General features: G+C 56.2%; 1 protein-coding gene across 5 annotated transcripts in view; it reads left to right on the forward strand.

Annotated features, from left to right (window-relative positions):
* Positions 1 to 2,725: 2,725 nt before the first annotated feature.
* The window catches only part of Mbp (myelin basic protein), a 93,922-nt gene continuing 68,661 nt past the window's right edge, over positions 2,726 to 27,986 (forward strand). For 2 of the 5 annotated variants that reach the window (XM_013362437.4, XM_078029859.1), the window contains exon 1: positions 23,588 to 23,653. In XM_013362437.4, coding sequence (XP_013217891.1) covers positions 23,603 to 23,653 — 51 coding nt within the window. In that variant the 5' untranslated portion in view covers positions 23,588 to 23,602. Of the gene's footprint in view, positions 2,741 to 23,581; positions 23,654 to 27,986 lie in introns of those variants that run through there. The other 3 variants (XM_078029857.1, XM_078029858.1, XM_013362438.4) reach the window with 3 other exon arrangements.

The raw sequence follows: 27,986 nt of genomic DNA on the forward strand, positions 1-27,986 counted from the left end.
GTGTGGGCAGGGATGTATCCCCAAGAATCAAGGGAGGAGCCCCTTGCTTCCTACAGCTGGCGGTCAGTGGCCCAGGTGCCCTGGGCTTGTGGCTGCACTACTCTGCCCCCGACCAGTCCCAGATCCCCCTCTGTCTGCCCTTCCTGCCAGGGACTCAGCCTTTGGACAGGGACCATGAGATGACCTCAGCTTGGCTTGACTGCAAGGTCCTGTTCACCGGCGTATGTTTTTACAGGACTTTAGGGGACACAGTTCAGCCCACAACGGTGATGGTTCTCAGGAGGAACAGGCTTCCACCGCTGGGGACACACTCCAGAGAGCCATTCTGGGGGGAAGGCCGTGGCATCTGGGCACCAGCAGAGGCAGATCCGGGCACCTGGGCAAGAAGCAGATGGAGACCAGCAGACCCCGCACAGCCAGGGCTCGGCTGCCCCCCTCAGGGCTTCTCCACTCCTCCTCTGGCTGCTGAGCCCCTCCCATGGCCCACATGCCCTCAGGGATGACCTCTGGCTGACTCCCAGAGGCCTCTTCCGGGTCTCCCTCTGGGACTCTGGGCTGACCTTCACAGCCAGATGGCTCTGGACTGTTGTTAACCTGACATTTATCCTCTGGTATGGAATAGAGTCCTCAGCACCTCAATCCCTGCTCTGCTCTGCCCCTGGGCTGTCCCACAGGGCTCCTTCCCAGCCACAGACCAGTGGCTCATCACCCTGCCACCCCTGCAAAGGCCATGCTGTGGGATTTAGTCACTGAGCAGGATGCTTGAAACACAGCTTGGTTATGCAGCGCTGATCACACTGTATCAGGGACTTCTTTCTTATGCTGTAGTTCCTGAAATTCACTTGCCTGATTCTCTTGCATTTAATGCCATTGGAGAGCCTGCCAGTTATCCACCGTGTGGCAAAACAACCAACCCTCAACCACAGGCGGATTATCTGCTGTGTGAAAACCCCCAGCTAAGTGTGGACCAGGAATGGAAATGGAGTCCTTTTGTAATCAAAATATGTTTATTAAGATAAATTCATTGATGAGAAAAAGAAAACTCAAAACTCTGAAGTCCACTGGAAATTATTTAGATTAATTAACTTCCTTTAGCTTGGGTAATTTTCAGTTCAACTCAACAAAACCTCTTGAGTGTGCATCAGCACAGAACACTTTGCTAGTGAGGAGCCCTGAGGCCACGTTCCTGCCCTCTGGTGGTCAGAGCACAGTAAGAGCCTGTGACTGCCGCATGGCTCTCTTAAAAATGCCAGAGTTAGGACATCTGGGAGCTTGCTGGGTGTACATTCAGTGTGCATCTGACTACCACCAGTTTATCCTTCACTTAAAATGAGCGTGAGATCACATGGCAGGAAAACTGGAAACAAAGTTGACCTTTAGCATAACCGCATGCTTTTCCCTGACACTCCCCACTTCCAACTTTGAATTCCCACAGCCCACTTGTGTCCTTCTCTTTCGGACACCTTTTCTGAGAAAAGGACCAGATTAAGTGTTTTTATATGATTATGGAAACATTTATCTTAGGAATGCCAGGTACACATTGCTAGACCCTCTGGTCTTTGAGAACGGTGTGAGGCAGCAGCCCAAACCACATGGAAGCAGGATGTTCTGCCTCCTAGCAGCTGGCCCAGGGGACACAGTGAAGGTGTCCTGCTCTTCTTCTTTATAAAGAGGCTTCTAGGCCCCAGCTGCCTCCTGAAGGGCCAACCACTTCCCTCACAGGGGCTTTGAGTCATGAAGCATGCCAGGGTCTCCTCCAGCATCTGCCCACCTGCTGCTTTTCACCTCCAGGGAGAAGCTGGTGGAGCCCCAGACCTGTGGCTCCAGGAATGGAGTGTTCCCGAGGGTGATGTCAGCGACAGGGTGGGGGAGACACATCCAAGCAGCTCTGAGGAACAGGGTTCTCTTGCACTGGCCCTTCTGGGTCTCTGTTCTAGTGGACTTTCTTTGCCCACCTCATTGACGCCAACCGTGGGCCCTCCAGCTCTCCAGGGAGCACCAGGTGATACTGATTCCTGTGCAGGTGCAGCAGGTGGCAGCTCTGTAGGAACCACAGCGTGTCCATCCCTTCAGGTCCTTGTCCACCATCCTCACTGTAAGCAAGTCCCTGCAGTCAATCAATCATGTTCGCTGGACCGCGTGGGGAGGGTGGACGGGGCCAGACTCTGCGTTCACCTCGGTGTCCTGCTGTGACACGAGGGAGTTACACCTGGCATCTCGGCCATCTGGCGCGGTTTGGGTTGGGCAGGTATCAGAGGCCAAAAGTCCAGTGAGCAGCGGTTCAGATGGCAAAGCAGTGCGGGCAAAGCCGCGGCCCCGAGGGCGAGCCCTGTGCCTGGGTCCCCGCGCGTCCCCGGAGTTGCGCCAGCCGGAAGACCTCGGGGGCGCGGTGGCGCCCTGCGCGGGCGTCCAGGTGGGGCTGCGCGGCTGGCGTCAGCGGGCGTCTACCTGGCTCGCAGGAAGCCGGGGAGGCGGGGCGGGGAGCGGGGCGCGCCAGCGCCTCGGAACAGCCGCCGTCAGTCACCGCCGCCGCGCGCCAGCGAGAACAGCCTCGGCCCCCGCGGCCCGCGGCCCGTGGCTCGCGACCCCGGAAGGCAGCGCCCGCGGCCCAGCGGCCCCAGGCTGCCCGCGCTGCCCGCGCTGCCCGCGCTTGGCGCCCGGAGCAGCACGCCGGGCCCGGCGGGGAGCACGGCCTCCTGGACCCGCGGCGACCCTCGGGTTGGAGCCGAGCACAGCACCGGTGGGTGATCCTCCCGGACGGGCGGGGCGGCCCTGGAGCCTCGGTCTCAAGCCCTCGGAGCAGGCACGGCGGAGCCCTAGGCGGACCCCAGCCCGGCTCCCCGAGGTGCGGCGGTGGGGGGAGGGGCGCGCTGTCCCCGCGGCCAGACTCCAGGTCCCTCTCCCAGCCCGGGGCGAGCGGGGCTCACCTGGGCAGCTGCGCAGGTGGCCGGCAGGTAGCAGCTCCGAGGTCTTGGAGACTGCACGACCCTACCCCCTGATCACGACCTCTGCAGGTGGTCGCAGGTGTAGACGCCAGTTCACAGAGAAGGGGACTGGAAGCCGAGGCGATTCCGGAGTGGTCTCCAGCCAGGCCTGGGGACCCCCGGGTCCCTGAAGCAGCGCTGGCCTAGGGGTGGCGGCGGGAGATAGGGGAGGAGTTTAGGGGTGGGAGGTGACAACGGTCCCAAGAGGCCTCCCTCCTTGCGGAGAAGGGGTGTAGTGGGCAGGGGAGGGGTGGGCTGGGGGTCCTTTCCAGCCAGTGCCTCTTAAGGACACACCTGTGGCCCCTGGACATCCTGGCTCCCGCCCTTCCCCCAAAGGAGAAGCAGTTTCCCTTTGAGCAATGAGGGCGGAGACAAACGCCTGGGTCCTGGCTTCCGCCTCCCGCTGGGCTGTCTTCTGCCCCTGAGCCTGGCCTGTGCTGCCCCGCAGCCCCCCTGGGCACACCTGCAGCTGGCACCTGCTGCTCTGGTGCCGCAGTCTAGTGCTCTCAGCCTTCCTTCGGCACCCTCCTGGGCTTGACAGCAGGATGGCCAGGTTTCAGGTGGCCCCACATCCACCTGCTGTTCTGTGGTCATTCTGTATCACTCTGCGCCTTTCGGGATGCCTGTGGGCCTGGCAGGACCAGAGTTCTGGCTCCTATTCTTGGGCTGGGAGCAGTGCTGGTGTAGCTTGTGAACTTCACAAGGCGGTGCCTTGGTGAAAGGGGCTGAGCCGGCCATGACTTAGGGTGGTGGGAGAGAGACATGGTTCAGGGCAGGCACCTGCCTGTTCTGACCACAGGACACCTGACTAGGAAATTTTTCGAAGGAAGGGAGCCTTGGTAGCATCCCATTTAAGACTTAGGTTTGTCGCAAATTTTATCCTGCCGAGCTGAGGGAGCATCTTGCAGAAGGTTACAGATTGGTCCCATGACAGTTCTGTTTGAGGCTTACCCCTGCCCAGTGGCTTCCTGGCAGGTGCCTACCAGTGATGTGGGTGCCTCCCTTAGGGTTGGGGTCCTGGGGAGCAAAACTCAGCTGAGAGCCTGGGACAGAGCCACACACCTGTAGTGATGACAGAGCCCTGTAAAGGTGTCCACAAGCCCAGGGAATCCCACATCCTTGGGCTGATTTTTTTTAAGTGGAGGTAAGCAAAACCTGAGGCAAAGAATTCAGTTACAAATGATGGGGAATGTTGGTACCGCAACTCCCAATGATTTAAATTTTTAAAATGATCACTGCCATTAACTTGAGGTTAAACAAAAACGCTTTGGTTCAAATTCACTTTGAAAATCTTCCTGCAGTCATGTATTTCTGCCCAAAGAAGAGAAGGTGTTTGGTGCTTGTTTTAGATCTGGTGTTCGTGGCTCTGCTGTGGTTTTGAAGGCCCGTGTTTCGCTTTTGTTCAGGGTGGAAACAGGTGTGTGCACAGATTAAGTATCCACAGAAGCCGAAGGAACAGGGATGCATCCTTCTGTGAATTTCCTACTTCTGCCTGAATTTTTAAGCATTCACTGAAGGCTATTTTTTTTTGAATTCTAGTTCATTCTGGGTTCCTTAAAACATGTCATGCTTCAGCTTAACAGTGGGCCTAGGCCTGTTAGAGTACCAGGTAGCATCTCCCAGTCACTGACGACAGCCAGGAGCTTCTGAGAGCTGTTTGTCATTTCATTTAATTGTCATAATTGCCCTCCAAGGCTCTCATCTGAGGTCACCACTCTATTAATAGCCTGGTCTTGACTGACCAGGAAACCGAAGCCCGGGGTGAAGTCTGTTGCCTCAGGGGCACTCAGCTGACAAGAGACAGCACTCACAGTCCAGGGAGACTTCCACAGCTCCAGTGCTGCACTGCCTGGCCTCAGTGGGAGGACACCTTGCAAGGCCCCCTGCGTTTCTCTTTTACAAATTCCACCCTAAGACGTGACCACATCCAGTAGAACATGCTTCCTTTTCAGAGCGTCTTGACCACGAGGGAATTGTCGTCTGTCCCTGTTGTCATCCCTCCTTAGCTACCTTTGTTGTCAAGAAAAAAGGGAAAAAGTATTCCAATAACAGTGCAATTTTAAATAAGCAGCAAGACACTTCTGTTGACCCATTAATGCATTGAAGGGGGCCGGCACTTGTGAGACGGAAGAGGCAACCTTCCAGGGAGCCCGATGCCCCAGAGCAGAGACGGCACGCGGGCAGTGGGGACGTTTTCCTGGGCAGGGTTAACTGTCCAAACCCCTAGTAGGAAGACTTCAGTCAGAAAACCAGAACCAGTGGATCTTTATTCCCAGTTTATTGCAGTAGAGCGGCCACTGCTGTGGAGGGCCATGGGCAGGCCCACAGTCTGCAGGACAGCAAGGATGGCTGTGGAGGAGGCTGCTGTCCACAGGCAGGACCTCCTGCCATCGCCACAGTGATGACTGGGGACTCAGAGTCCACATCTGGCATGGCGCTGGACTCAGCGATGGTGAAACTAGGAAGCTGTGGTTCTGAAAGTGGCTTCATCCTGGGCTCCCTGAGCAGCACCAAGTAGCTCTGAGGCACCTTTATAAAAACAGGCAGGAGTCTAAAGACAGGCCAAGGCGAGAGTGTCTGAATATACAAAACTTTCAGAAAGTCAGTAATGTGCAACAGGCTGCCCCAGAGTAAACATGTAGCTGAACAGGTTCTGTGGTTCAGGAAAGAAAGCCCAATGGACTAATATAGTACCTAACAAACTTCAACCCATCCGCACTCAGAGAAGTAAAAATCAGAACAGCATGCCAGGGGGAATGAGGTTGACCAAATCCTGATATGTGCAGGCACAAAATCAGACAGTACTAGGTGTGACAATAATGCACCAATAAAGACTAAGGAAAAAAAAAAGCAGCATGCCAGGTGCTGTGGTGCACACCTGTAATCCCAGGTACTCCGCAGACAGGAGGAGTCCAAGTTCAAGGCCAGTCTGAGCAACCAAGCACGACTCTTATCTCAAAACAACATAAGTGGGGCTCGGTGGTAGAGTGCTTGTGTAGCATGGGTGAGGTACCGGGTTCAATTTCTGGTTCTAAAAAATAAATAAAACAGCAATCAGATACTTTTTCACGTGTGTCACACTGAAAGAAGTTTACGTTCTGTCTGTGCCACGCACTGGAGGAGAGGCAGTGAAGAGCTGCACCAGGGACGGGAGGGGAAGCAGGACAAATGCTCCGCAGAGCAGCCTGGACAGGCTGGGCAGGGCCCTCCCCAGTCCTAGCAGCTTCCCTCCTGAGTGCGCCTACCCCCTGGGCGGCACCTGGTCTGCAGCAGGGGAGAGATCACGGAGGCCACGTGAGAGCTGTGTCCAGGGAGCTGCAGATGCACACGCGGCTGCAAGAAGGAGGTCAGAGACTCCGTCCTCCTCCTGCCCTCCCCAGAGCGCATCGCCTCTCGGCTGGAGACAGCAGGATGCAGCCATCACCTCCGCAGACCTAGGCCTCACCACTTTCACGCCCGTGTGTTTACGTGCGTGTGGTTCTGTGTCTCTTCGCCATCAGCACAGAATCTGACAGCCAACACGAGCAAGGTCTGCCACGGTGCCTGTGCAGAGAGCCCCCCTATCCTCCCAGCCTCACCGATCCCTCCACTCTCCTCCCTAAGCATCATCCTCTGGAAAATGCTGGAAATACACAGGCCCTCCGGAGGTTGGCTTCTCCCTCGCACGGAGGTGCCCTGGCCACTCGCCGGCTGCTGAGTGCCCCTGAAGCTCAGGCCGTTCCTTCTCACCGCCCGGCAGTGCTCCCTAATGGAAGGCCACATTTGTTCAACCTTCTCCCTTTGAAGGACAGTCTCCAGCTTTGGTTCCTGCACATGAAGCCGCTGTGAACGTTTGTGACAGTTTTTGTGACAGCGCGGTTTTCACTTCTTGGAGATAGTTGCCCAAGGGGGCCATTGCCGCTCCACATGACAGCACGTGTGTGACTTCTTAAGAAACCGCTGGCGCTTTCCTGAGTGGCTGTAGGTCCCACTGGAGGTCCTGAGTGACCCTATCTCTACGACCATCCCCCTTTGGTGTTCCCGCTGCACTGCAGGGTGTCAGGTGCTCTGGGGGGGGGTGCGTGTCCCCAGGGCTGGGGTACAGGGCCATCTCCTGCATCACCGCCTCAGAGCTCGTCAGTGAGGACCGCTGCTCTCTTTTGCCTGTTTTCTCATGGGACCGTGGCTTTTCCACGGCTGGCCCTGGCTTGGGTCTGCATGTCTTCTGGTCACCAGCCCGGCGGCTGCAGTCGCGTCCCACCACTTCAGTTTCTCTCCACCCTCTCCAGCAGCGGGCCTTCTGCACACAAGAGGATTTTCATTTTGATGTGTTTCTCTTTATTAATTTCTCTTTTGTGGACTGTGATGGACATGGAGTCTCGGAACGCCTCACCTAGCTTCAGGCCCGGAACATTTTCTTCTGTTCCACCCCCTCATGGGATCACGTAAGCCTGTGATCCATTTGGGGTTAATTTTTGTTTCACACATGAAGTTTAGATTGAGGTTTGGCTTGTCTTGTGTTTCTCTCTCGGCCAGTGAGTGTCCAGTGGCTAGGGGACTGCTTGCTGGAGAGATCCTTGCTCCTCTGGATTCCTTCTGCACCATTCTCAAAATCATTGCTGCGGTTTTGAGGGTCTCCTGGGTTTTCTATTCATTCCATTGAGCTACGTGTCCATCCTTCTGCCTGCACCACAGAATCTCGAGGCAGAATCGGGCAGAGGGAACAGCGGGGAAGCAGTGTTTGGGCTTGATTTTTATCAGACGGATGCCGAACCTAACATTATTAGCCCAGGAATTCAGTGTTGCCCTGTGCTGTGTGTCCTCACGGTGTGGGTACTGCAGGGCTTCAGCGAGGGGCAGCATGGTGACACGGTTGAACACATCCCCACCTTCTGGAGTGTCAGCTGATGGTGTCTCCTCCAGAGCTGGGAAGGGTCAGAGTCCCAGGACAGCTTCTCCAGCAACAGCATGCAGATGCAGGGGGCCCTCCAGGGAGACGCCAGCCCACACCCAGGGAGCACCTCCCGCGAGCTCTGCCTGTTTCCGCCTGGCATCTGATCAGAAAACCCCAAACACAAGAGGTCAACACAGGCACCGAACGTGCATGCCTGGGCCAGTTCAGGAGCCTAACGGGGGGCGGACTGGCTTGGTAGCAGGATACCCAGCCCCCAGGTGAAGCTCCTGCCTGGCCGTCCGTCCACTGAGGTGTCCAGTTCTCTCAACGGGATCAGCTGGCTCGTGCTTCTGTTGGGTGGTCTTCAGGCACCTGCACACATCTCTCAGAATTCTCATCAAATCGGAGTCCAAAGCCCCGCCTTTGGCATACCGCACCACGGGTATGCCAGAGGCGGGGCTTTGGACACTGGGCCCAGGAATATGTATGTTAGTGGGCTCCCCGGTCAACTCAGAGCCTCTGACCCAAGTAGGAGTGGGTAGCAAGGGCCCGTCTGTGCGCAGGCTCACACAGCTCACCCGCCGACACCTGCTTTGTGTGCTCAAGAGACCCTGTATGCTTCAGCAGTAAACTGCACATATGTGGAAAGAGTGACTCATTGATGCAAAGTTTTATGTTGGCAGTATATTTTTGTCTGTATCACTTATTTTTGATCCTTTCTCCACGTTTGGAGAATAGCATTTTATTTCCTGCCCGTGGGTGCTGCTGTAACTGACGAGGAATATTTAGCTTCTCGTACTCCTCACTCAGTTTCTCGTGCAGCTGGAAGTCAGCATGTTCTCTAGACCTGCTATAGAAGCCAAAATTAGCCACCTACAGCACATGCCAGCCCCTTCCAGACAATTCCCCGCCTGTCTTTGCCGTACGCGTACCACGCTGTGCACCTCAAGGTGAGTCAAGAGAAAACAGATGCAGTTCGTACCCTCAAAGAGCTGATACAGTAGAAGTCCACAGACGCACTGCCCAGGTATTCGCAGAGTGTGCAGGACTTCTGGAGGCGCTTGCTCTGGCTGAGAAGGCATGCGGGGCAGTGTCTGAGTGGCGATCCGTGCCCCCGGGGAGCGCTCCAGGTCTGCAGCCTGCACTCTCCCGGTGGCTCCCTGGGACCTCCCAGAGCACCTCTCTAGCCACCCTCACGGCTCTTGCCGGTCTCCGGTGCATCCCATGGACACTGTCCTCCCTGAAGCTGCCTCCTTAGCCTGTTCCCAGGCGTCCCTCCCTGTGCGGTGTTGAGAAGTGCTGGCCCTCTTCTCCAGGGTTCTCTTTGTCCCCATTTTGTTGGAAGGGGTGAGAATGACCCACAGTGCACTGACATGCTGGGGAACTGTTAAAAGTTTTTATTCACCTAAATTCCTACCGAAGCCCTTTGTCCTAATATTTAGTGGCAGGAATAGGTAGGTGGATTCCACTAATCACCATTATCCAACTGACGCGTAGCAAGAGCCTGGAGTTTTCAGAAGTCGTGTGTCTGAATCTGTTCTCTGCTGATCAGAAACCCTCAAAGCAATTGAGACATGATTTCCTCAGTGTAAATTGTTGCTTAAAAAATCAGGTAACTTAGGTGGGTTACTAATAAGATAAACAAAAAGATCCTTCACGGTTTAGGGTTAGGGTTCTTGCATGTGTGTGCGTGTGGAAGGTGGGACATGGGGACAGGGTGTTTGGGTTGCTTTATTCTAGTTCTTTCAGATGTTTGAAAACAGAGTATCCTTGGAATATCTCAAGACTCGGCTGCATTTCCTCCCTGAAGTGCAGAGAGGCGTGGTACTGGGGAGGCAGACGAAGTGCACATGCCCCTGGGTCTTGCCGCTGTGTGAGAGGCTTTGTGGTTCTGTGAGCAGGTGACGAGCCTTTCCTCGGGCCACTGGGTTCTTGTGCCGACACTTATGTGTGCTGAGAGGGATTAAAGCAGATATTAAAAGCGAGTCATTATGTGAAGGGGAGGTGGGACACGGAAGGCACAGATACGGCACGTCCAGGTGACGGGGGACGTGGGCTACTGAGTGAGGAATTTAGAGAGAGGCAGCACCGGGATAAAGCAAACTGTAGGAACTTCAGTTAATTTTAATACAAGGGGAGATTGAAACCTGGACAAAATGTTGTTGATTTCAAACAAAAACCAACCAAGCCGAAAGCTGCTCTTCTGATGGTCGAATGTGATATGGCCATCTCACCGAGTCCTGTGTTCCAAGCTCAGCCTTCGCTTGCTGTCCACCACACACATAGAAGAGTGTGAAGCTTTACCCTCGGCTCCACCCAGAGAGCTGTGTGCCGGACCTCCTGCCACTGGGCTACATTTCAGGACCCACGGTCCTCCATCGGGAGGTGGCTCTGAGGGTAACAGTCCTGTTCTTCCAAATCCCAGTGTTTCCCGGTCTTCCTCTCGGGAGATCGTCCCAGCCACTTTGCCTACAGTTCTCAGTCTCTGCTGTGATGGTCTCATGGTGAATTACGTGCATTTCACAGAATGGGACATGAGAAGTGCAGATGCTGTAGGTGACCTCCCAAGCCGCAGAGCCATCTACCCGCCTGGAACACACTCAGGAGGCCTTCAGGAGCCTGCCGCTGGCAGAGGCCTCCGCCACAGCCTGTCCCGACCTAAGGAGGGGGCATCTCGTGTCACCTAGGGGACTCTGCTTCGATTGAACACAGTGGTTGTGTGACTCGCACACCAGCAGAAAATCACGAATCACACCAGAACCACCAGAGGTCAGGGACCACCTGTGTGACAGGGAGATGCAGAAGGTGGTGATGGGCGAAGAAGGGCAGGAGAACCACCCTTCCCTCCTCCCAGCCGGTACACCTGCACCTCACCCCACGTGGCAGCCCCAATCACAGCCGGAACCCGCCATGCCCTGTGCAGCTGCAGGTCACCTGGCACCGCTGGTCACAGCAGCACCAGAGGCTGTGTGCAGTGACCTGTCCCGGAGGTTCCTGTTTCAGCAGCACTGGGACAGAGCTTTCAGGAGAGTGTTCTATTCCCAGCACAAGGACTTTGAAAACAGGATCTGATTCACAGAAGACGCCTCCCTGGAGCTGTCGGATGTTTCAACATATTTAACCAAGACTCGTCATGGTGATGGTGTGCTGGGTGCAGTCATCTTGTGATCGGGGTCGCCCTCACCTTCCGAGGGGCAGCGACTGCTCTGGAGATGCCGGGAGCCAGGCGGCTGCCCGCAGGACCTCTGTGCAATGGCCACGGGCAGTGCCCCATGCTCTGGGGGTGCTGGCTCCGCTCCCTCCTCGCTCCCGCACTCTGCCTCCCTGGGGCCTGGGCGCTCAGCCTGGTGCTCGGGGAAGGAGGCGTGTTGTCTGCAGACCAGCCAGGCTCCTCAGACACCCTGCCCAGCTCCCCTCTGTGCCCAGCCCTGCTCCTCGGGAGGGGCTCATGGTAACAGCGGTGTGCCAGGCACAACAGCTGAGGCAGGTCCCTCCCTGGCAGGCCTCCTCCTGCCCTGGAGTGTCCCCGACTTGCCTGGCTGCGGAGCACACAGTGGGCCTCGCACAGCTCTAGTCAAAGGCCATGCCACAAGCCCATGAGCAGTCTGACAGCCTCAAACTCATGTGCAGGGCTGCTGTGTGCTGGGCACCTGGTCAGGGCACCAGGGTGGCTTCAGGGCTCTACCTGTGCGTCCCTCCTCCTCTGCACCCGTTCTTACTGAGCATCTGCCCATTGCTGGCCCCAGAACTTGGACTCTTAGACACACCATGTTCCTTCACAAGTGTGATGAGGAAATCCACACCCGTCCTTGCAGTGGTCACAGCAGATGCTGGGAGCTGAGCTCCTGAACCAGCCCCCGTTCCTGGAAGGAAAGTCAGGTAGGCTCAGAGAGCAGTGGGCCTGGGGAGGGGCCTGCAGCAGGATCCAGGCTCCTGCCCCCACCCATTCCTTCCCCTTCCATCGCACTCTTGCCCTTTCAAGAAATTATTTGTTGACTAGTGTAACTCTGGAGTCTATGTGATTAAGATGCTTTTAAAAAATAATTTTAGTGTAGACATGATTTACCAGTCATGCCACAAAATTGTGAATTTACTCTGCCAAGATGTTTGCAGTTTTCAAACCCTAATCTTCAATTCCTACAAAAGGCATTCCTGGAAAATCTCTATTTTTTTATGGAGTGATGACATTATAAAGCCTCAATATATAGGTAATAAATCATTGCTTTTGAAAGTCTATTGATCTTCTAGTCCCAAAGACGACATTTAGATATTAAGCGACATGCAGAAAACCCTCACCAAGTTCGAGTTCAGAATGCAGGCTTGCTATCAGCCTCATATGTACGCTGCACACCTGGGGCTTGGTTATTGAGTTACTCTCTTAAATCCACTTTTCCACTAACAGAGTTGTGCAAAATACCTAGCTTAAAGACAATTCCCAGAAGGCTCTGCTGCTTATTGTTACTCAGATAGTTTTCATACGAAGAAAGTAAAATATAAAAGCTTCCTCAAAGTGGCTCACGTTTTTGTCATCAGAACAGACATGAAGAGGGTGAACTGAGGAGGAACTGCCCCTCAGACATTTCCACAGGCCTATTTTCCTTAAAAGTCCAAGACTTACTGCACAGAGAACCCGCTCTCTGTAGCACCAAGTCCCCTGGTCAGTTCCGGCTGCACGACAGCAGGAACACAGCTCAGCTGGACCAGGGGCTGCTGCCGGGCCTTGTGGTGGCCGCTCTGTGGGCTTGTGACACATGGTGTCCCTAACCCTCGTGCGCTTCGGCTCTGAGAAGTGGGGATTGTGAGGGGAGACAGCCTGTTGGGAGCAGTGGGCACTCGGCACAGGGACACCCGTGTGTGTGCTGCCTCAGTGGCCTGCGCCCAGACCCCGCGTGCCTCTCTCCTCACCCTGCTATCTCGGGGCGGGCCTCCCTCCCCGTTCCTTAAACAGCCTTGTCACTTGCTGCATTCTTGAACTTTCTCTGCATCTCAGGAAGTTCAAGACTAGCCAGAAAAGGTGCTGTGCCCCTTAGGAGGTGGGCTCTGAGCTGCGTCCTCTACGGGGCCAGAATGGGGTTGACCTCACCTGGCAGTTTTCCCCTCTGATTGGAATCTGCCAGGTTCTGGAAAGGTCCGGGGAAGTCACTCAGTGAACTGCTGTGTGCACATGCAGACGCGCAGCCTCTGCAGATGGGCTCGGAGCCAGGTCCCCTGCTGGGAAGTCCTGATTTCCCTGATTATGATCTGCAGGTCTCAGAGCTCCAGTCCTAGGACCCTCCGTCCTAGTTTGGGAAGGGTTAGGTTCTTTTAATCATGACATCTCCTGGCCTGTCAGGGGCCTGCTCCTGGTCCTACACACTGGCACCGAGAGCCATCACGTCTGGCGTCCAGGAGGCTGAGCCCTGGAGCAAACGTGGGGCTCACAGAGCCCAAGAAGCACCGTTGCCTCACGGCATTGCTGACCCTGCTGAGAGCAGCGCCCTCCGCCTGCCAGTGCCCAGCCCTGGGTCATGCTGGACAGTGACCTGTGGTCATGCAAAGTCGTCCCTGCTCTGCTGGGGAGGGAGAAGCACATGGGTGGGCAGACACGGGAAAGGCCCAGGCCAGTGGCATGCACCCCAGGACTGTAGGGTGCTAACCAGCGCTCTCCACAGCACTTCCAGGAAGTGAAACTTGCCCTCGCGGTTGACAGATAAGGAACGTGGGCCGAATGCCCAGAGCAGGCCAGGGAGGGCGGGAACGGCCCTGCTCGCTGGGCATGTCTGCCCCTCCAGCCTCCACAACTTCCTCCCGCCTGCCCTGGGTGGGGCCGCCACGCAGCATCCCCGAGACGGGGCTCACCAAAGCCAGCAGAGGGCACGTGCATTCCTATGAGTAAGACCAGTGTGACTGCAGAGCAGCGATGACACGGGACAAAGGAGGGACAAGCACGGTGTGCCCAGGAAGTCCTGCTTCCTGCAGCTCCCCAAGGACCTGCCCGGCCTGGGGCTGGGAATTCTCCGTTTGCTCGACTTGAGGCCACATGGCTCCAGTCCCCACCTGGTCACCTGGCTTTCCTCCCGGCTTCCTCCATGTGTCTGTGACCAGCTCCTCCTCTGTTTGTCTTGTAAGAGGCCTGCCCTCACCTCAGCTAGATAACCAGGTGAACCTTCATAGACCTGTTTCCAAGTAAGTCTCGTCCCCAAGCTCTGGGACAGAATTTGACATATCTCTTGGGGGACACCACTCAACCCACATTTCCTGGGAAGGTGCCCCAGCCTCAATGGCCAGGCTGTGTGCCCACCTTCCCAGGCTCCACGCATTCTCTATGCCTGTGCCTTCTACATCAACACAGTTTTTACACTTTATTTTAAATGCTGTGCTGATTGCTTTTCTTTATTAGACTCTCTGTGCAAAGAAAGCAGAGAGCATATTGGAAGTCAGCAAAGATTAAACAGTCAATAGGCTTTGTGCAATCGACGCTGGGATAGTCACAGAAGCTTTTAAAAACTGCCAACATTATCAGGTTGCATTTCTAGTTATTCCTAAAACACCAAGAAGAAAGAAGCAAGAGTAAGAGGAGGAGATGCCTAAGAAATCTTATTAGGCTGTTTTCGGATACTGTAATGCAATACCCGAGGCAGATTGGCATCATGAGGAAGGGGTTATTTAATTCACAGTTCCGAAGGCTGGCAGTCTGGACTCGAGTGCCAGCTGGCAGGACTGTGTGGTAGGCTGAGGTCACATCATCCCGCAGGAGCCGGCAAGGCTCTGGCTCTTAGGACAACTCACTCGAGAGCTGCTCTAGCCCTCTCCAGGACAGCACCCCAACAACTAAGCACCCACCAGTTCCCACCTCCCGGAAGTCCCACCACTCAGCACTGCAGGCTGGGGACAGCTCCCGTGTGAACCTGGACACCTGAACCACATCCAGGCTGCCCGAGGGCAGAGCAGGCTGCCGTTGGCTGTCACCACCCCATCTGGACCTTCGCAGGGGACGGTGTTTGATGTCCCCTGGGGACTGTCTGTGCATAGGGGTGGTAAGTCTGACTGCTCATGGAGGACACTGGGGACTGGGCGTCCACTCCCTCAGGTGTGGTGGACACCTGCGACAAAGGGGCCAGGCTGACGCTCACGTGGGGCCATCCAGAACCTGCCCAGAGGGAGACGGAGTGTGCCACCCTGCCCTGCCCGGCCCCGCTGGGCAGAGCCTCAGCTGCGCCTCTGTAGGGCGGGCTCTTGGAGATGAGTCAGAAGGAGCCCCAGGGAGAGAGCGGACAGGAGGGAGGGGCCACCCGGACCCAATAAGTAGGCCTGGGCGCCCCTGTCCAGGCAGGCAAAGAGCACTGCTGCCAGTTCCTCTCCCCAGGACTCACTCCTAAGTTCACTGGGCTGAGAAAGGGGCCCATGGGCATTTCTGACACCCAGACAGACAGCCCCAGGTGTGTGCCAGATGCCAGGGGCTGGGAGAGGGGTGGGTGTGGATTGCTGTGGCCACAGGGCACTTGCTTAAGTTGTGGCCCATTCTGGTCTGTGAAAAGGTGTTTTCTGTGTGTGTGGTTGTGTGTGCACACGTGTGTGCATGTGTGTGAGTGTGTGTATCTGTGTGTGTGCATGCATAGAATGCATGCATGTATGTGCTTGTATGTGACAGTGTGTGCATGTGGATTCTTGTTTGCTAGTGTGCCTGTGCATGTGAGTGTGAGTGTGTGTGCATGTGCATTCGTGTTTGTGTGCATGTGTGTGCATTGGTGTTTGTGTGTGAGTGTGTGCATGCGTGTGTATGTGTGTCTGTATCCCTCCATGGTGGCCTTGCTGAGGGTGGCAGCTGTCCCCCATGTTTTGAACAGAGTGGCGGAGCACTGGTGGCCCGAGGGGTGACTGTGCACAGAGGGCGGGTGAAGCCTGTGGGTACAGAGGAAGGGGAGGGGCGGGAGACGGAGGGAGGACGAGGGGAGGGCAGGGATGCTGAGGGAGGGGAGGCTGCTCGCTGGCCTTCTTTTTCCTGCTGACCTTGTCTCTCAGGCCTGAGATCCCGGCCTTGGGGTCTGCTCTGTGGTCTCCGCAGTGGGAGAGGCAGAGCTGCCCTGGACTCAGGCTGTCGCAGCCACATTTTGGGTGGGGGTATTTTATCTGCAGGAGGACAACGTGCACTCCTCCCCCCAGGCCAGCACCAGCTCTGATCTCAGGAGGGCAGCCACTGAGGCCACAGAACGTCACCCTGCAGCCTGGGGCTCGCCCTGGGTTCTGGAGACGAGGCCTCTCAGAGGAGGCGGCCTGCCGGGGCTCGCTCTTCCTCCTGCTCGCAGCCTTGGCGAGGCCACTCTGTCTTGCCCTCCGTACTCCTGTAACGGCCACGAGGGTGGCCTCTGGACCTTCTGCTCCTCCCCTTTCACCACCTCCCGTCGGGTTCCTCTTTCCAGCACACTGAGCTTTCTGTCATCTGGACTCCACCCGGCTCTCTCCCTCAGGAGTCCGCACACGGTCCAGGGGTCTCGGAGCCCGACTGAGACTTGCGGATCCACCACAACCTTTCCTAAATGGCTTCCTCCTGGGTGGATGCGAGGTGACCCGTGACTACGAAAGCCTGGTCACACACATGGGCAGTTGCTCAGTCACCCCTGGGCCATACGCTCAGTCCAGGGGATTCCCACATCCACCATGGGTCACTTGTGCTGGGCGGTGCCTTGTGCCAGAGGAGACCAGAATCTAGGAGCCAGCACTTGGACCTGAGGTCCACTAAGGTCTGAAGATGGGAACTGCAGCCCTGAGGGTCATGAAGTCCACTGACCTCTGAAGTCCAGTGAAGACCCGGACCCACTGATGGCTAGTAGCCAGTGGGGTATTACAGACACTGCCTCGGGGATTTCAGAAATCAGAGAAGACAGAGAAAGGTACTCTGGGATTTTTAAGTCCTGGTAGCCCAGGTGCCCATTAATATTCCTGCTTCCTGAGAATCCCTGTAAGCAGAGTGTGCTGAACACATTTTTTTTTAATTAGTCATAATTTGAATGCTTCGCAATGAATCACTCTGTGCCTGTTTAGGTATGTGTCATATTTTCCAAATACTGAAAGAGTCTTATTTTCAATTTAGTTGTGAAGCAGCTATATAACAACTTTTCCTAAACCCTGGCTGAACCAGGAAAGCTTGCAGCAGGTGCCCGTACGTGCCTGCTGGAACACTGGGAAGTGCAGTCTCCACCCGGAGGCCTCACGGCCAGCTAACAGCAGAAGATCTTCTGCTAAAGGGGGGAGGAGGGGAAGGGCCTTGGGAAGATCTGTGCAAGAAGGGAGATCCTGGGAGATCTGTGCATGAAACAGTGCCTTCAGCATGCCGGGCAGTATTAGGGTTGCTGGTGTCTACAAATCAAAGACCAGGAAGCTCTTTTCTATAAAGGGCCAGGTTGTGAACTCTTGGGCCGCAAGGTGGCCATTGCAGCTGCAGCTGGGTCTGTCCTCTCATTCACCCTGCGCTGGGCCCAGTGAGCTTCGGGGAATGGAAGGACTGGTCACCTGCCTTTGTGGAGCTGGCAGGATGCCCGCTCTGGATGGTTACAGACACGTGCCAGAGTGGCAGGTCTGTCACGGGCGGGGACAGCGTCTGGCAGAGCATAAGATAGAGGGGTCTCCTTTAGATGGGGCTGTTGGAGAGGGTTTCTGTGGAAAGTGGCGTTTAAGGTGAAGCAAGACCTCTAGAGAATGTATGATTGAGGGACGGAAGTTGTGTGTCCTCCTCGTTTACTAACCCATAATTATAAGTAGATCAAGTGAAGTCAACAGGCTGCAGGGTGAGGCGCTCCTCCGCCGTCCTGCAGCAACGGGCATAGCCTTGCCGTGGTCCAGGCGGACTAGCCCTGTTCCCAAGGCCTCCCTCTGGCCATTCTCCTTCCTGCTCCTCGCCGCTCCGCCTCTGAGCTCAGACACAGTGGGCGGTGCCCTCAGGCCCGGGTCCTCCCTCCAGGACAGAGTCTGGGGCCTGGGACTCGTGTCTGAAGGCTGGTGAGGCTGGCGCTGCCGGCTGGCGACTCCAGACTCTGCCTCCCTGCGCCAGCTGGCCTCTTCCTCTGCTCAGAACTGGGGACCTGGGGCTCAGCCTCTGTGCTCCCTGGTTGACCCCCACCCCGGCCCCGTCCTCCTGTGCCCTCCCCACAGAGGCCGTCTTGCTGGCATATTCACTGTCATGTGCACACTTGGACAAATGCTTGACACGCGGGAAATTCACACCCGTGCAAGTGCACACTTGTGTCAATGTGGCGGGCTGTGGGCAGGAAGAAATGACTGTGAAGTCTCCACATAAATAATTGCACCTGACAAAATGATGAACTGCTCTCTGGCTCCCTACTCATTGTGAAGCAATTTATTTACTGAAAATTTGTTACTGCAAGAGGGCTGAGCTTTTATACCTAAAATAGATGGGAAAGACTGACCTTTGGGGACAAAGGGAAGGCCCTGCTGGTCTCGCCCTCCATTCTGCACCTTGTGAAACTTGCAAGTCACTCTCTACGGAAGGAAACCAGTGGCACCAGGGGCCTGCTGCTGTCCCCTGAATTTCCTTATGTAACCCTCTCTCCAACACCACAGAACCCTGTTTGTACAGACGAGAAATCAGAAGCTGGGAGGACAGACTCACTGACTGCGGGGAATTAAAACCCCAGTCCTCCCTCTCGTGTACTCTCACCACACGACCTTGGGCAACATTTAGGAAGTCTCCGCGGTCGTCCTGTGTGTCCGGGCGCGGGTCGGTGGGAGCAGGTGGTGGCAGGCCTCTCTCTCCTGAGTGTGGTTTTGCTGTGAGTCTCCCCCAAAGGCTGTTGATGCAGGAGTGTTCAGAGGGGAGGTGACTGGACTGTGAGAGCTGTGACCTGACCAGTCTGTCCTGGGTTGAGGGGACTTGCTGGTGGTTGTGTGGAGGTGGTCACTGGGAGCTGTCTTGAAAGGGTCCATTGTCCCTGAGGCCCTTCCCCTGCCCTGCTTCCTGGGCCAACCGGAGGCTGGCAGCCTCCCTCTGCCACACCCTTCCGCCATGCTGTGCCACTTCCCTGGGCCCAGAGCAGGGGCTCAGCCTTTGATGGACTGAGACCTCTGAGACTGTGGGCTGCAGATAAAGTTTTCCTCCTCTAAGTTGTTCTTATCAGGTGCTTTGGTCACAGCAGTGAAAAAGCTGACTGGCACCCTGTGTTGATTAATCACTAAGGAATGCGGGACATCTCAGGCCTACCAGAAAACTTGTTTTCTACGTGGAGCACATTCACAGTGCATAGGATATCAAGATCACCCTGCTTTTTTTGGTAATGCTACTTTATTTTTTTAAAGAGAGAGAATCTTTTTTGTAGATGGACACCACACAATGCCTTTATTTATCTACTTTTTTATGTGGTGCTGAGAATTGAACCCGGGTCCCGCCGGTGCTAGGCGAGCGTCCTACCGCTGAGCCACAATCCCAGCCCCCATAATGCTGCTTTTAATGAAATACTTTTCTAGGGCACACTCACCTAGAGGTGGTCCTTAAACCTCACTTTCTCCATTAGAATGGGGAGAAGGCTTGCAGGCCTATGGGGGCACTCCCGTGACCCCAGGCTGACAGAAACCAGAGGGATAAAGCTCGTCAAAGATGACCCGGCCTCCCCCAGGGGCCCTCCTCTCAGGGGGTGCCTGTCTCCCTCCCACTCTTCCCCCACCTCCCTGCCCTGAGGCTCCGTGGTCTGACCCAGGCGAGTGGCTGCAACTCACGTGGGGTCCCAGACCCAGGGACCTGCTGATCGTGGAGGGCTGGACCGTGTGTCTTCAGCCGCTCCCACTGGCCCAGGTAGTCCTGGCCCCAGAAAGAGGAGAGACCGCGGGAACCACCCGCGCTGACCCCAGCCCACCGCTCCTCCAGCGCCCCTCAGGGCACCCCGCACCACGGCAGCCCCGACCCTGACCTGTCCCTAGCAGCCCAGCAGAGGCTCAGGGAGTGAGGTCTCGCCCCAGGTCACTGAGCTGGGGTCGCACTGCGAGTTGTGGGTCTCCAGCCATGCGCTCTAGAAGGTCTCAACTGCTGCGGAGGGAATCAAACACCAGGAGCAGGGGCTGGTCCTCGTGCCCAGCACCAGGGCCTCCATGCACCAGCCACATGGCTTCTGAGTGGGTCACTCCTCCCGGGAGCAGCAAGGAGCTGAGCTGCTTTGGGAGCTAGTCAAGACGGGTTGCTTCCCAGTAAGTCGGTTGCCGACCGACCACCCGTGCTGAATGCTAGTCCTGAACTGAGACGAAGGGTGGGCCATGGTGACAGTATCGCTAGGACTTCAGACCTTCCCGTTGGCGGGACCTCCTCGTGCAGGGTCCCACTGTCAGTCTGGAAGTCTGTCGCAGGCCCCGTGGAACCTGGATGCCCGTCCCTGTCCTTCCTGCTCTTTTAGGAGAAGCTGCTTCTTTGCCCATGGCCGAGAGTGGGCCTGGCCTCCTGCTGCCCCCTCACATCCCCGGGCTTTCCTCTTGCTCCCGCCACTCGGTTAATGGTACAAATGAGATAAGGTAAGGGTGGCCTCACCACACAGCCGCCTGCCCAGGGCTCTCCAGCTCCCAGCCCCACCGGAAGCCCAGAGCTGGCCGGCTGCCTCTGCACCCTTCTGTGACTCCCCTCCCAGGCCGACTCCATGGGACCACAGGGCCGGGAAGCGAGGGGCCTGTGACCTGACTGTGCTTGCCATGGCCCGGTGACCCAGGGCAGGTACAGATGCTCACAAAACAATGAGGCCCTGGTCTAGAGTGCTCGGGCTCGGGTGTTGGTGTCTCTTGTCCCCCTCCCGCCACTAAGTCGGTCTTCATGTAGAGCCAGTCGCGCCTGACAGGCTTGTTTGAAAGTCTCTTCTGGCTTGTGTCATTTCAACCGATTCTGTGTCCAGGAGCCTTGAGTTTCTGAGGTGTGGATGGACTTCAGTGCCCCGTGTGAGCTGGAGCTTTACTGTGAAGCATGATGAGGTCTGATCAGGACACTGACCGACCGGGAGCCGCTCATGCCCTGGGGTTAGGTTTCAGCTGGTTCGAGGGCCCTTTGTCCCCAGATACCTCTCCTTGGCCCACAAGCAACTCCCAAATACTTACATTCCAATTTGGGACAAATCCCTAGGTTTTATCCTGAGGAGAGAACACCACTCTGGATCTGGCTGATACCAACTGGGGGGTGGCGTGAGGATGGACAGCAGAGGGTGGAAGGAAGCGGAGTGTGGTAGTGCCCAGCGGATGGGCATCTGGAGAGACGGACGGTGACGTGGGCTTTTCCCTGCCTGTGACAGGCAGATAGCCCACACCCAGGCGCCAGTCCTGACTAGGAGAAGCTCAGAATCCACGACTTCTGCTGTGTGAGGTTCTCATTCTTGTCTGTCAGTTTGTTTTGTCTGTTTCTTTAGGTGCTGGATATTGAACCCAGGGCACTTACCACGGAGCCGCAACCACACACTCAGTCTTTGTTTTTTTTTAATTTTGAGGCAGGGTCTCACTTAGTTTCTGAGGGCCTCACTAAATTAAGGCCGGTCTGGAACTTGGGATCCTCCTGCCTCGGCCTCCCAAACTGCTGGGATCATAGGTGTGCAGCATGCGGCTGGCTGTGTTTACTTTTGAATGGGTCAGTTCTTTTTTACTGAACAGAAGGCAGACCCACGATGTTTGATGCATTGTTATTCTATTTGTTCCGTTTGTATTATGAATTCTCAATACTTGGTTTAAACCACACTGTGTGGATTTAAAGAGGGGTCAAATGTAAGCCCCAAATTCCCAGCATCCTCGCCTCCATCTCACAAGGGACACACCTACTCTCCTTCAGACACCATTCTGTGTCTTTCAGCCTTCTGGACCAGGAGACCAATTTCTGCTGCTCATTTAGAGTGTCTCTCTGGCTCCTTTTACCTTTTACCTTATCAAGCAGAGTAACACGCCGCCCCGACCTCTACTTCCCATTGAGAGGTTGGTTCAGGGCAGGCTTCCTGGTCGCCCCACTCAAGTAAATGGTAAGGTGGGTGACGGAATGCTGTGGGAGCCTGCACTTTGGAAATGTACGTGTCAAACTGTGGACAGGTTCCCTCTGTCCTTCAGTCGGCAGTGCCTGTGGCCACTGGAGCTGTGTCTTTGGCTGACTAGAGCGTCATCAGCTCTGGGTCCAGGGTGCTGGACAGAGAGCCCCTTTCAAGTCCTGCACGGGCCCCTGGGAGGTGTGGCTCACAGGCCCTTCCTGTGTGCACGGCAGGTCAGTCTTGCCATCCAGCAACTGCTGCCCCGGAGTCCTGCTGCCCAGCAAGTGTGGGCGTCAGGGCCTCCTCAGGACCCTGCTTGGCTGGTCTCCACTTCTAGAACTGAGCAACGCTTTGCTCCACGAGGTGGGACGAGCGTCTCGCAGGCTGAGCAGAAGTTGGTCTCCTGGTCCAGAGGCTGAAAGACACAGAATGGGCCGGTGGGTCGTCTCAGAGCTGCCCTGCTCACAGGCTCAGGGCCAGAGCAGCAGAGAAGCCACGGGTCAGCGGCAGGCTACTTCATGCCGCCCTTCCCCGGGGATCAGCAGAGTATGACAGGAGCTGACCTCATGCCGAGAGCAGCCAGCGGGTCTGGGAGTCTGGGCTGTGACCGCTTCCTTCCTGGAGGTTAGATAACTGCTCGGTTTCAGTTTGGAGACTGGCATGTAGCGTGGGGACTCCTTTTGTACGTTTACCTGGGCATGGGCCCAGCCCAGCATGGACCCCAGCAAGGGCCACCTGTGGCGCTCAGCGGTCTCTCGCTTCTCTCCTCCCTATTCCTGCGCATGGTGGCACCCGGCCCCTGGGAATAGTCCAGTCACCAAGGGCCCTGGTCAGTGGGGAGGGGGTAAGCCAGGTGTTGGCAGCATTCCTGTCTGGAGATGGCCTCTGAGCAACGAGCCGTGCCTTGTATTCAAGACTCCTAACATTTAGGAAATGCCTCTTCCCCATTTTAGAACATAACTTACTCTGTCACCTTTCCTGGGTACAGCAGAGGAGCAGTGCTCACATATTTAAAAAGAATGTGACATGAAAAATGACAGTTCTGTCTCTGTCCCCAAAGCCTTTGGTCACCAGGGACCAGGCCAAGCATGATGGTTCAAGTGGCTGACCAGCTCCTCATGGTTGCTGCAGGTCCAGAGAGGATGGGACAGGCATTTGTTTTGAATGGCTTTGGCTAAACTCTTTAGTTCTGTGCGTTTTGGGGAGTTAAAGGCACTTGTTGCTGAGGTTTGGGTAGAATGTAAGAAGGAGGTCCACATGCTGTTTTCATCTGACTTTATCTTCCCCGCAGATTCTGCAAATTCTTTGCATACTTGTCTGATATGCAGTCTCCGTCTGGCTTTGCCCTTCTGTGGTCTCATAGGTTCTCCCAGGCAGCAGGACCCACTGCCCTTCGAAGGGCCAGGCACTCCCTGACCGCCCGGTTCATCTTGTGTCACACCTGAGTGTGAGGTGTGACTGTGTGCATCTGCATGTGGACCCGTGTTGACATTTCTGTGTAGGAGGAGGCATGCTGGAGGGTGTCTGCTCCTGGGCAGAGCTTGGGCCCTGGAGCTGCACTGTTTCTAGCTCTTTGTGGGGTTGGAGACAGTGGCACTTGCTAAGGAGATGGCTGTGGCCACGTCTCCCCAGCTTTCAGGGCTTTGGTTTTCCCTTCTTAAAAATGAGTGTGACATCTCACAGAATTCCTCTTCTGGTGGAAAACCAGTGTGGACAGCCGAAGTGCTGCCCTCCAGCTCACACCTCCCCTTCTCTTGCAGCTCTGAGGTCACTGGCTGAGGATGGGAAACCACGTGGGAAAGAGAGAGTCGAGTGCGGAGAAAGCCAGTAAGGTAAGACGCTGACCCCACGTCCTCGTGCCCAAAACAGCAGTGGGTGACTCCCCTGAGGTAGCCAGCCCCGAGGCGGCCTTGTCACTGTCACCAGTCACAGTTGTCAGTGTATTCAGGACGAGTGTGTGTGGTCGGTGGGTCCTGCCCTTGGAGGGAAATAGAGGAAGGAAGGAAGAGAGGGCTGGAGGCCAGGAGGGAAGGAGGGGAGGGGAAAGGCGAGACAGAGGAGGAGGAGGAGGCCCAGAGGGAGGCCCTCCCTGCCCAAGGCCTTAGTCCGAGGTTCCCAAAGGAGAGATTACGCATTCCCTGGCTCGCACACAGACACACTCTGTGTTTTCAAAGGTCTTATTTTTTAGCAGTATTCCCAGATTTCATGCTGTCTAACCAGCTGCTATTTCAGAAAAGCCGGAGAATCTAGACCAATCCGAGAACTGGGAGACAGGTCAGATTTTTCTGTGCTCAAACCCTAGTTCAGCATATTGGTTTCCAGAGCTCAGCCTCCCTTTTCTCTCTCCTGGAGCTGAGCTCTGGCCCTCGCTCTGGCCGGGCAGGAGGCCCCTAGCCCCAGGCTGGAGAACTTGTTCTGACTCCCTCAGCGGCCCAGTGATGGAAAACAGGGGAGCCGTTGCCCGAGGCCCTGCCTTCTGAATCCACCGCCTGGTGGCTGGGGGAAGCCCAGGGCCCTCTGTCCATGTTACCCACTGCACCCCCCGGTTTCCCTCCTGGGGTTGCGCCCAGCCCCCACCCGTGTGCGTCTCACAGAGAGCTGTCAAGCCCCCGAGACCCAGACACAGATGCCCACTGGGGTTTCCAAAACCAAGGTGCCAGGTCCCTCCCTCTGCTGGCCCTGCACCTGTGCCACCTGGGCTTTCCTCCAGAGCCAAGGGCCTGTCCCTCCTACCTTCGAACTCCGAGGGGCCTTAGCTCACAGGCTGCCTGGCCCCTGGCCCCTCCATAAGCATGTGTGCTGCCATCTCCCCCCACGCACCCCTTTCCACCTGTGCGGTGCCACCTCCCTCTGTGCCCTTCCCCTTCATAGAACATAGGGGAGTACAGAGAAGCAAACACAAAACTGCGGATTCAAAACCATCCCAACTCTTCCAGCTACTCAGACGTGACCTTGAACTCTGGCACAGTGTCTGCCAGCTCCCCTCAGGTACACCTCAGCCTCTTTGATCAGGATGCTCAGCACTGCCTTGATCCCAGGAATGGCTCTGAGTCAGGGCGCTTGCAGTTTCCTTCTGAGTTGCATAAGACACGTGACATTCACATGGACCACAGGTGGCCAGCGGGTCCTCATTGCCTCACTTCCTGTCCACTTGAGAATCAGTTCAGATTGTGAGTAAGTCTGCCCAGCATTGCGTGTGAACCATTAATCTACGCTCAGTCGCAGGGCATGGGAAACGGTTCCGTTTCGTGGGCACTGTCTGTATCCTGCATAAAACCAGGCATGCTGCAAAACCAGACCCAGGGCAGTGTTTGGAGCTCGCAGGCTGAGCCTGGCCCACCCCACCCCACCCACACAGCCACTCTTCTGAAATACCCAGGGAACTGAGCTGAGCTAATTATGGCCTTGACACCCTTCCATGTGGTCTGCAGTAGCCTTTTATTGATGAACTCGGCAGTGTGCGTCCTTGCCTGGTTTGCTTGGGCTCGATTTCTGTATGAGCCAAATGGGTGATTGCTTTCAGAACATCCATGTGAAGCAAGTGAGTGAGTGCCTAATGCTCTGTTTATACCCCACCTTACCTAAAGTCAGGACAGTGCCGTCGCGTGCCTTGCCTAAATGATTTATAAATACGAAGATTCCGATGGGTGACTCACCATTTAACGCATGCTTAAAGCACACTATGGATACTTTCCTTGTATAATTAGCAGTAATATTGAATGCTAACGGGTTTAGTTACCATGAAGGACCTGGTTTATGTTGAGACTCTGCACAAGAAGGATCTAGTCTCAGCAAAAGCGAAAGTAGGAAGACAGCTTTGATCAGAATGCCAGACTGTTCCCATGGCGTGGTGTGGTAGGTCTCAGAATGACGGGCCTGAACTCCCGATTCTGAACCCCTCTCTGTGGCTTGCAGTCTCCTTCCTGTTGTTGACACCGTAGAGCACCCCGCAGCAGCCTCCTTCCTGTGCTGCAGCAGGGTGGCAGGCCCTTGCACCCCCGTCTCAGGCTGTGGCACCGGGCGCAGCAGCTGATCCACCTGCTCCCTGGTGCCTTCTCTTCAGCCTCCTCTGTGTTCCGGCCCTTGGCATGACAGTCTCCATTTCACCTGGGGCAGAGTCAGAGCCGGGTGGTCTTGCTCATGGCCGCAGCGGCAGGGGCTTGAAGCCAGGCAGCAGCTGTAGTGGGTCATGAGAAGAAGGAAGCTGGCCCCACGTGCAGACACCACCTGCCCTCAGCCAGAGGGAGTCAGCAAAAACACTGACATCGGGTTGTTTTTAAGTATATTTTTAGTTGTAGGTGCACACCTTCCTTTATTTTATTTTTATGTGGTGCTTAGGATGGAACCCAGAGCCTCACGTGCGCTAGGTGAGCGCTCTACCTCTGAGCCACAACCCCAGCCCCCCACATCAGTTTTAATATTATTTTTTTAGCCTGATAGACCTCAGCCTGTCACTCAGCTTAGAACCCACGTGGACTGACTGACGGAGGCTGCCGTTCTGTTCTGTCCTGCTCACACCCTCCGTGCTCTCACGTAGGTTGCAGCAAGGCCTGGGCACATTCCAGGCACCCAGTGGCTGGCCCAGCAGGTGGGAGGCGCAGCCCCAAAGCAGCACACCCCTGTCCCCCAGGGTCTCAGCCTCCTGGTGTCTGTGTCCCGGCCCACAGTACCATTTGAGTCTCACCACGCCTGATAAGTAGCCCATCCTCAAGTCAGAAGAAGAGATCGTAAATCATCAATATTGTGCCTCTCGAGATGCTTACAGTTCTGATTTCTCTCTCTCTTGTCAAATGAAGTGAGCTAGGACTGATAAAGAGGCGGAGGGACAGGGAGGGTGGGCCATTGGTGGCCAACTGTGCGTCCCCTGATCAGGACAGGGTGCCTGTAGCCCTGAATCACCCACCATGCAGAGGAGCCAGGTCCAGCCTGCAGATGTGCCCAGACCTGGCGCTGCTGTGAGGATCAGTGATGTCGGCCAGCACACCCCTCTAGGGCCGCATGCTGCCCTCCCTGCATCCCTCCTAGTCTCCCAGGTTTTCAGGCAGGTCCTAAAGCAGGTGCCCGAGTGGAGCCCAGCGTCTCAGTATCCACCAAGGTGTCCAGCCCTCGGAGTGCCAAGAGGGACGGAGGTTTCTGTCCTCGAGTGGGCTGTGTTCCTTCTATGCCTGGATCTCTTCATTCCGGCCTGTGCTCCTGCGTCCACATGCTTTAGAAAGTGTGTTGAGAGCCCCTCCGTGTGGGACACTGCTGGACGCTCATGAGAGTCCAGCCTGCTCCGAGCACTTGGGGGAGCTTGGCCAAGCCTCCTAACTCCAAGCCCCGGAGCTAAGGCCCCGCGAGCAGGTGTGCTGCGTGGGTCCCACCCTCGGGCAGCTCCAGGCACAGCAGGCCACACACGCGGTTGTCGTTACTAATTTCCTTCTGATTTAAAAGAAAAAGTAGCCTGTGTCCATCCTCAGTTTAGCTCACTACCGAGTTGGAGGGGCCAAGAAAACTAAGCAACTGTGTTCAGAGGTGCGATGGGTGGCACTAGGGTGGCACGGGGCCCAAGGCCAGCCCCACTGGGTAAGCCGCGAGGAGAGCTCGGACCAGGGAGGAGGACCCAGCCTCCTGCCCGGTGTCCTTAGGGCTGAGACAAACCCGGGCAGTGTGAAGAACAGGGAAGGTGAGACTCCGGGCACCCACCGTAAAGGCCCCTCCTGAAGAATCTCTCCCACTTTCAAGGTCACGGGAGGCTGTGGTCCTGAGCATCCCACAGCTCCGCCTGTGCCAGCTTCCCTCGGAGACCCTGGTGTCCCAAAGGCCTGGCTCCATCGGACATGGCCACACTCCTCAGAACGACTGCCAGGCACAGCCGTTCCAGCTGGACTCTGTCACCCAGGGAGTGGCTGGTGGCTTGTTGACCGTCCCCTGGGGCTCAGGGGCGCAGAGCGTCCTGAGGCCGCTGCCTCCCTCTCCTGGGGAGCCTGGACTCACTGTTTCCAGGGTCTCCCAGTAGCCTCCTGAGGAAGGGAGCCGGTGGCCGTGTTCTGCTGGCCGAGGACAAGGGCTCCACAACACGCTGCTGTGGAGAGGACTGAGGAAGCCTGGAGAGAGGGAAGGCAGAGAGGCTCCCGAGCAGAGAGCTGGCCAAGGCAGGAGGAGCGGCCCGGGGCATCTCGCCCA

The sequence above is a fragment of the Ictidomys tridecemlineatus genome, chromosome 13 (assembly GCF_052094955.1).
Source record: "Ictidomys tridecemlineatus isolate mIctTri1 chromosome 13, mIctTri1.hap1, whole genome shotgun sequence".
Classification (NCBI taxonomy): Eukaryota; Metazoa; Chordata; class Mammalia; order Rodentia; family Sciuridae; genus Ictidomys; species Ictidomys tridecemlineatus.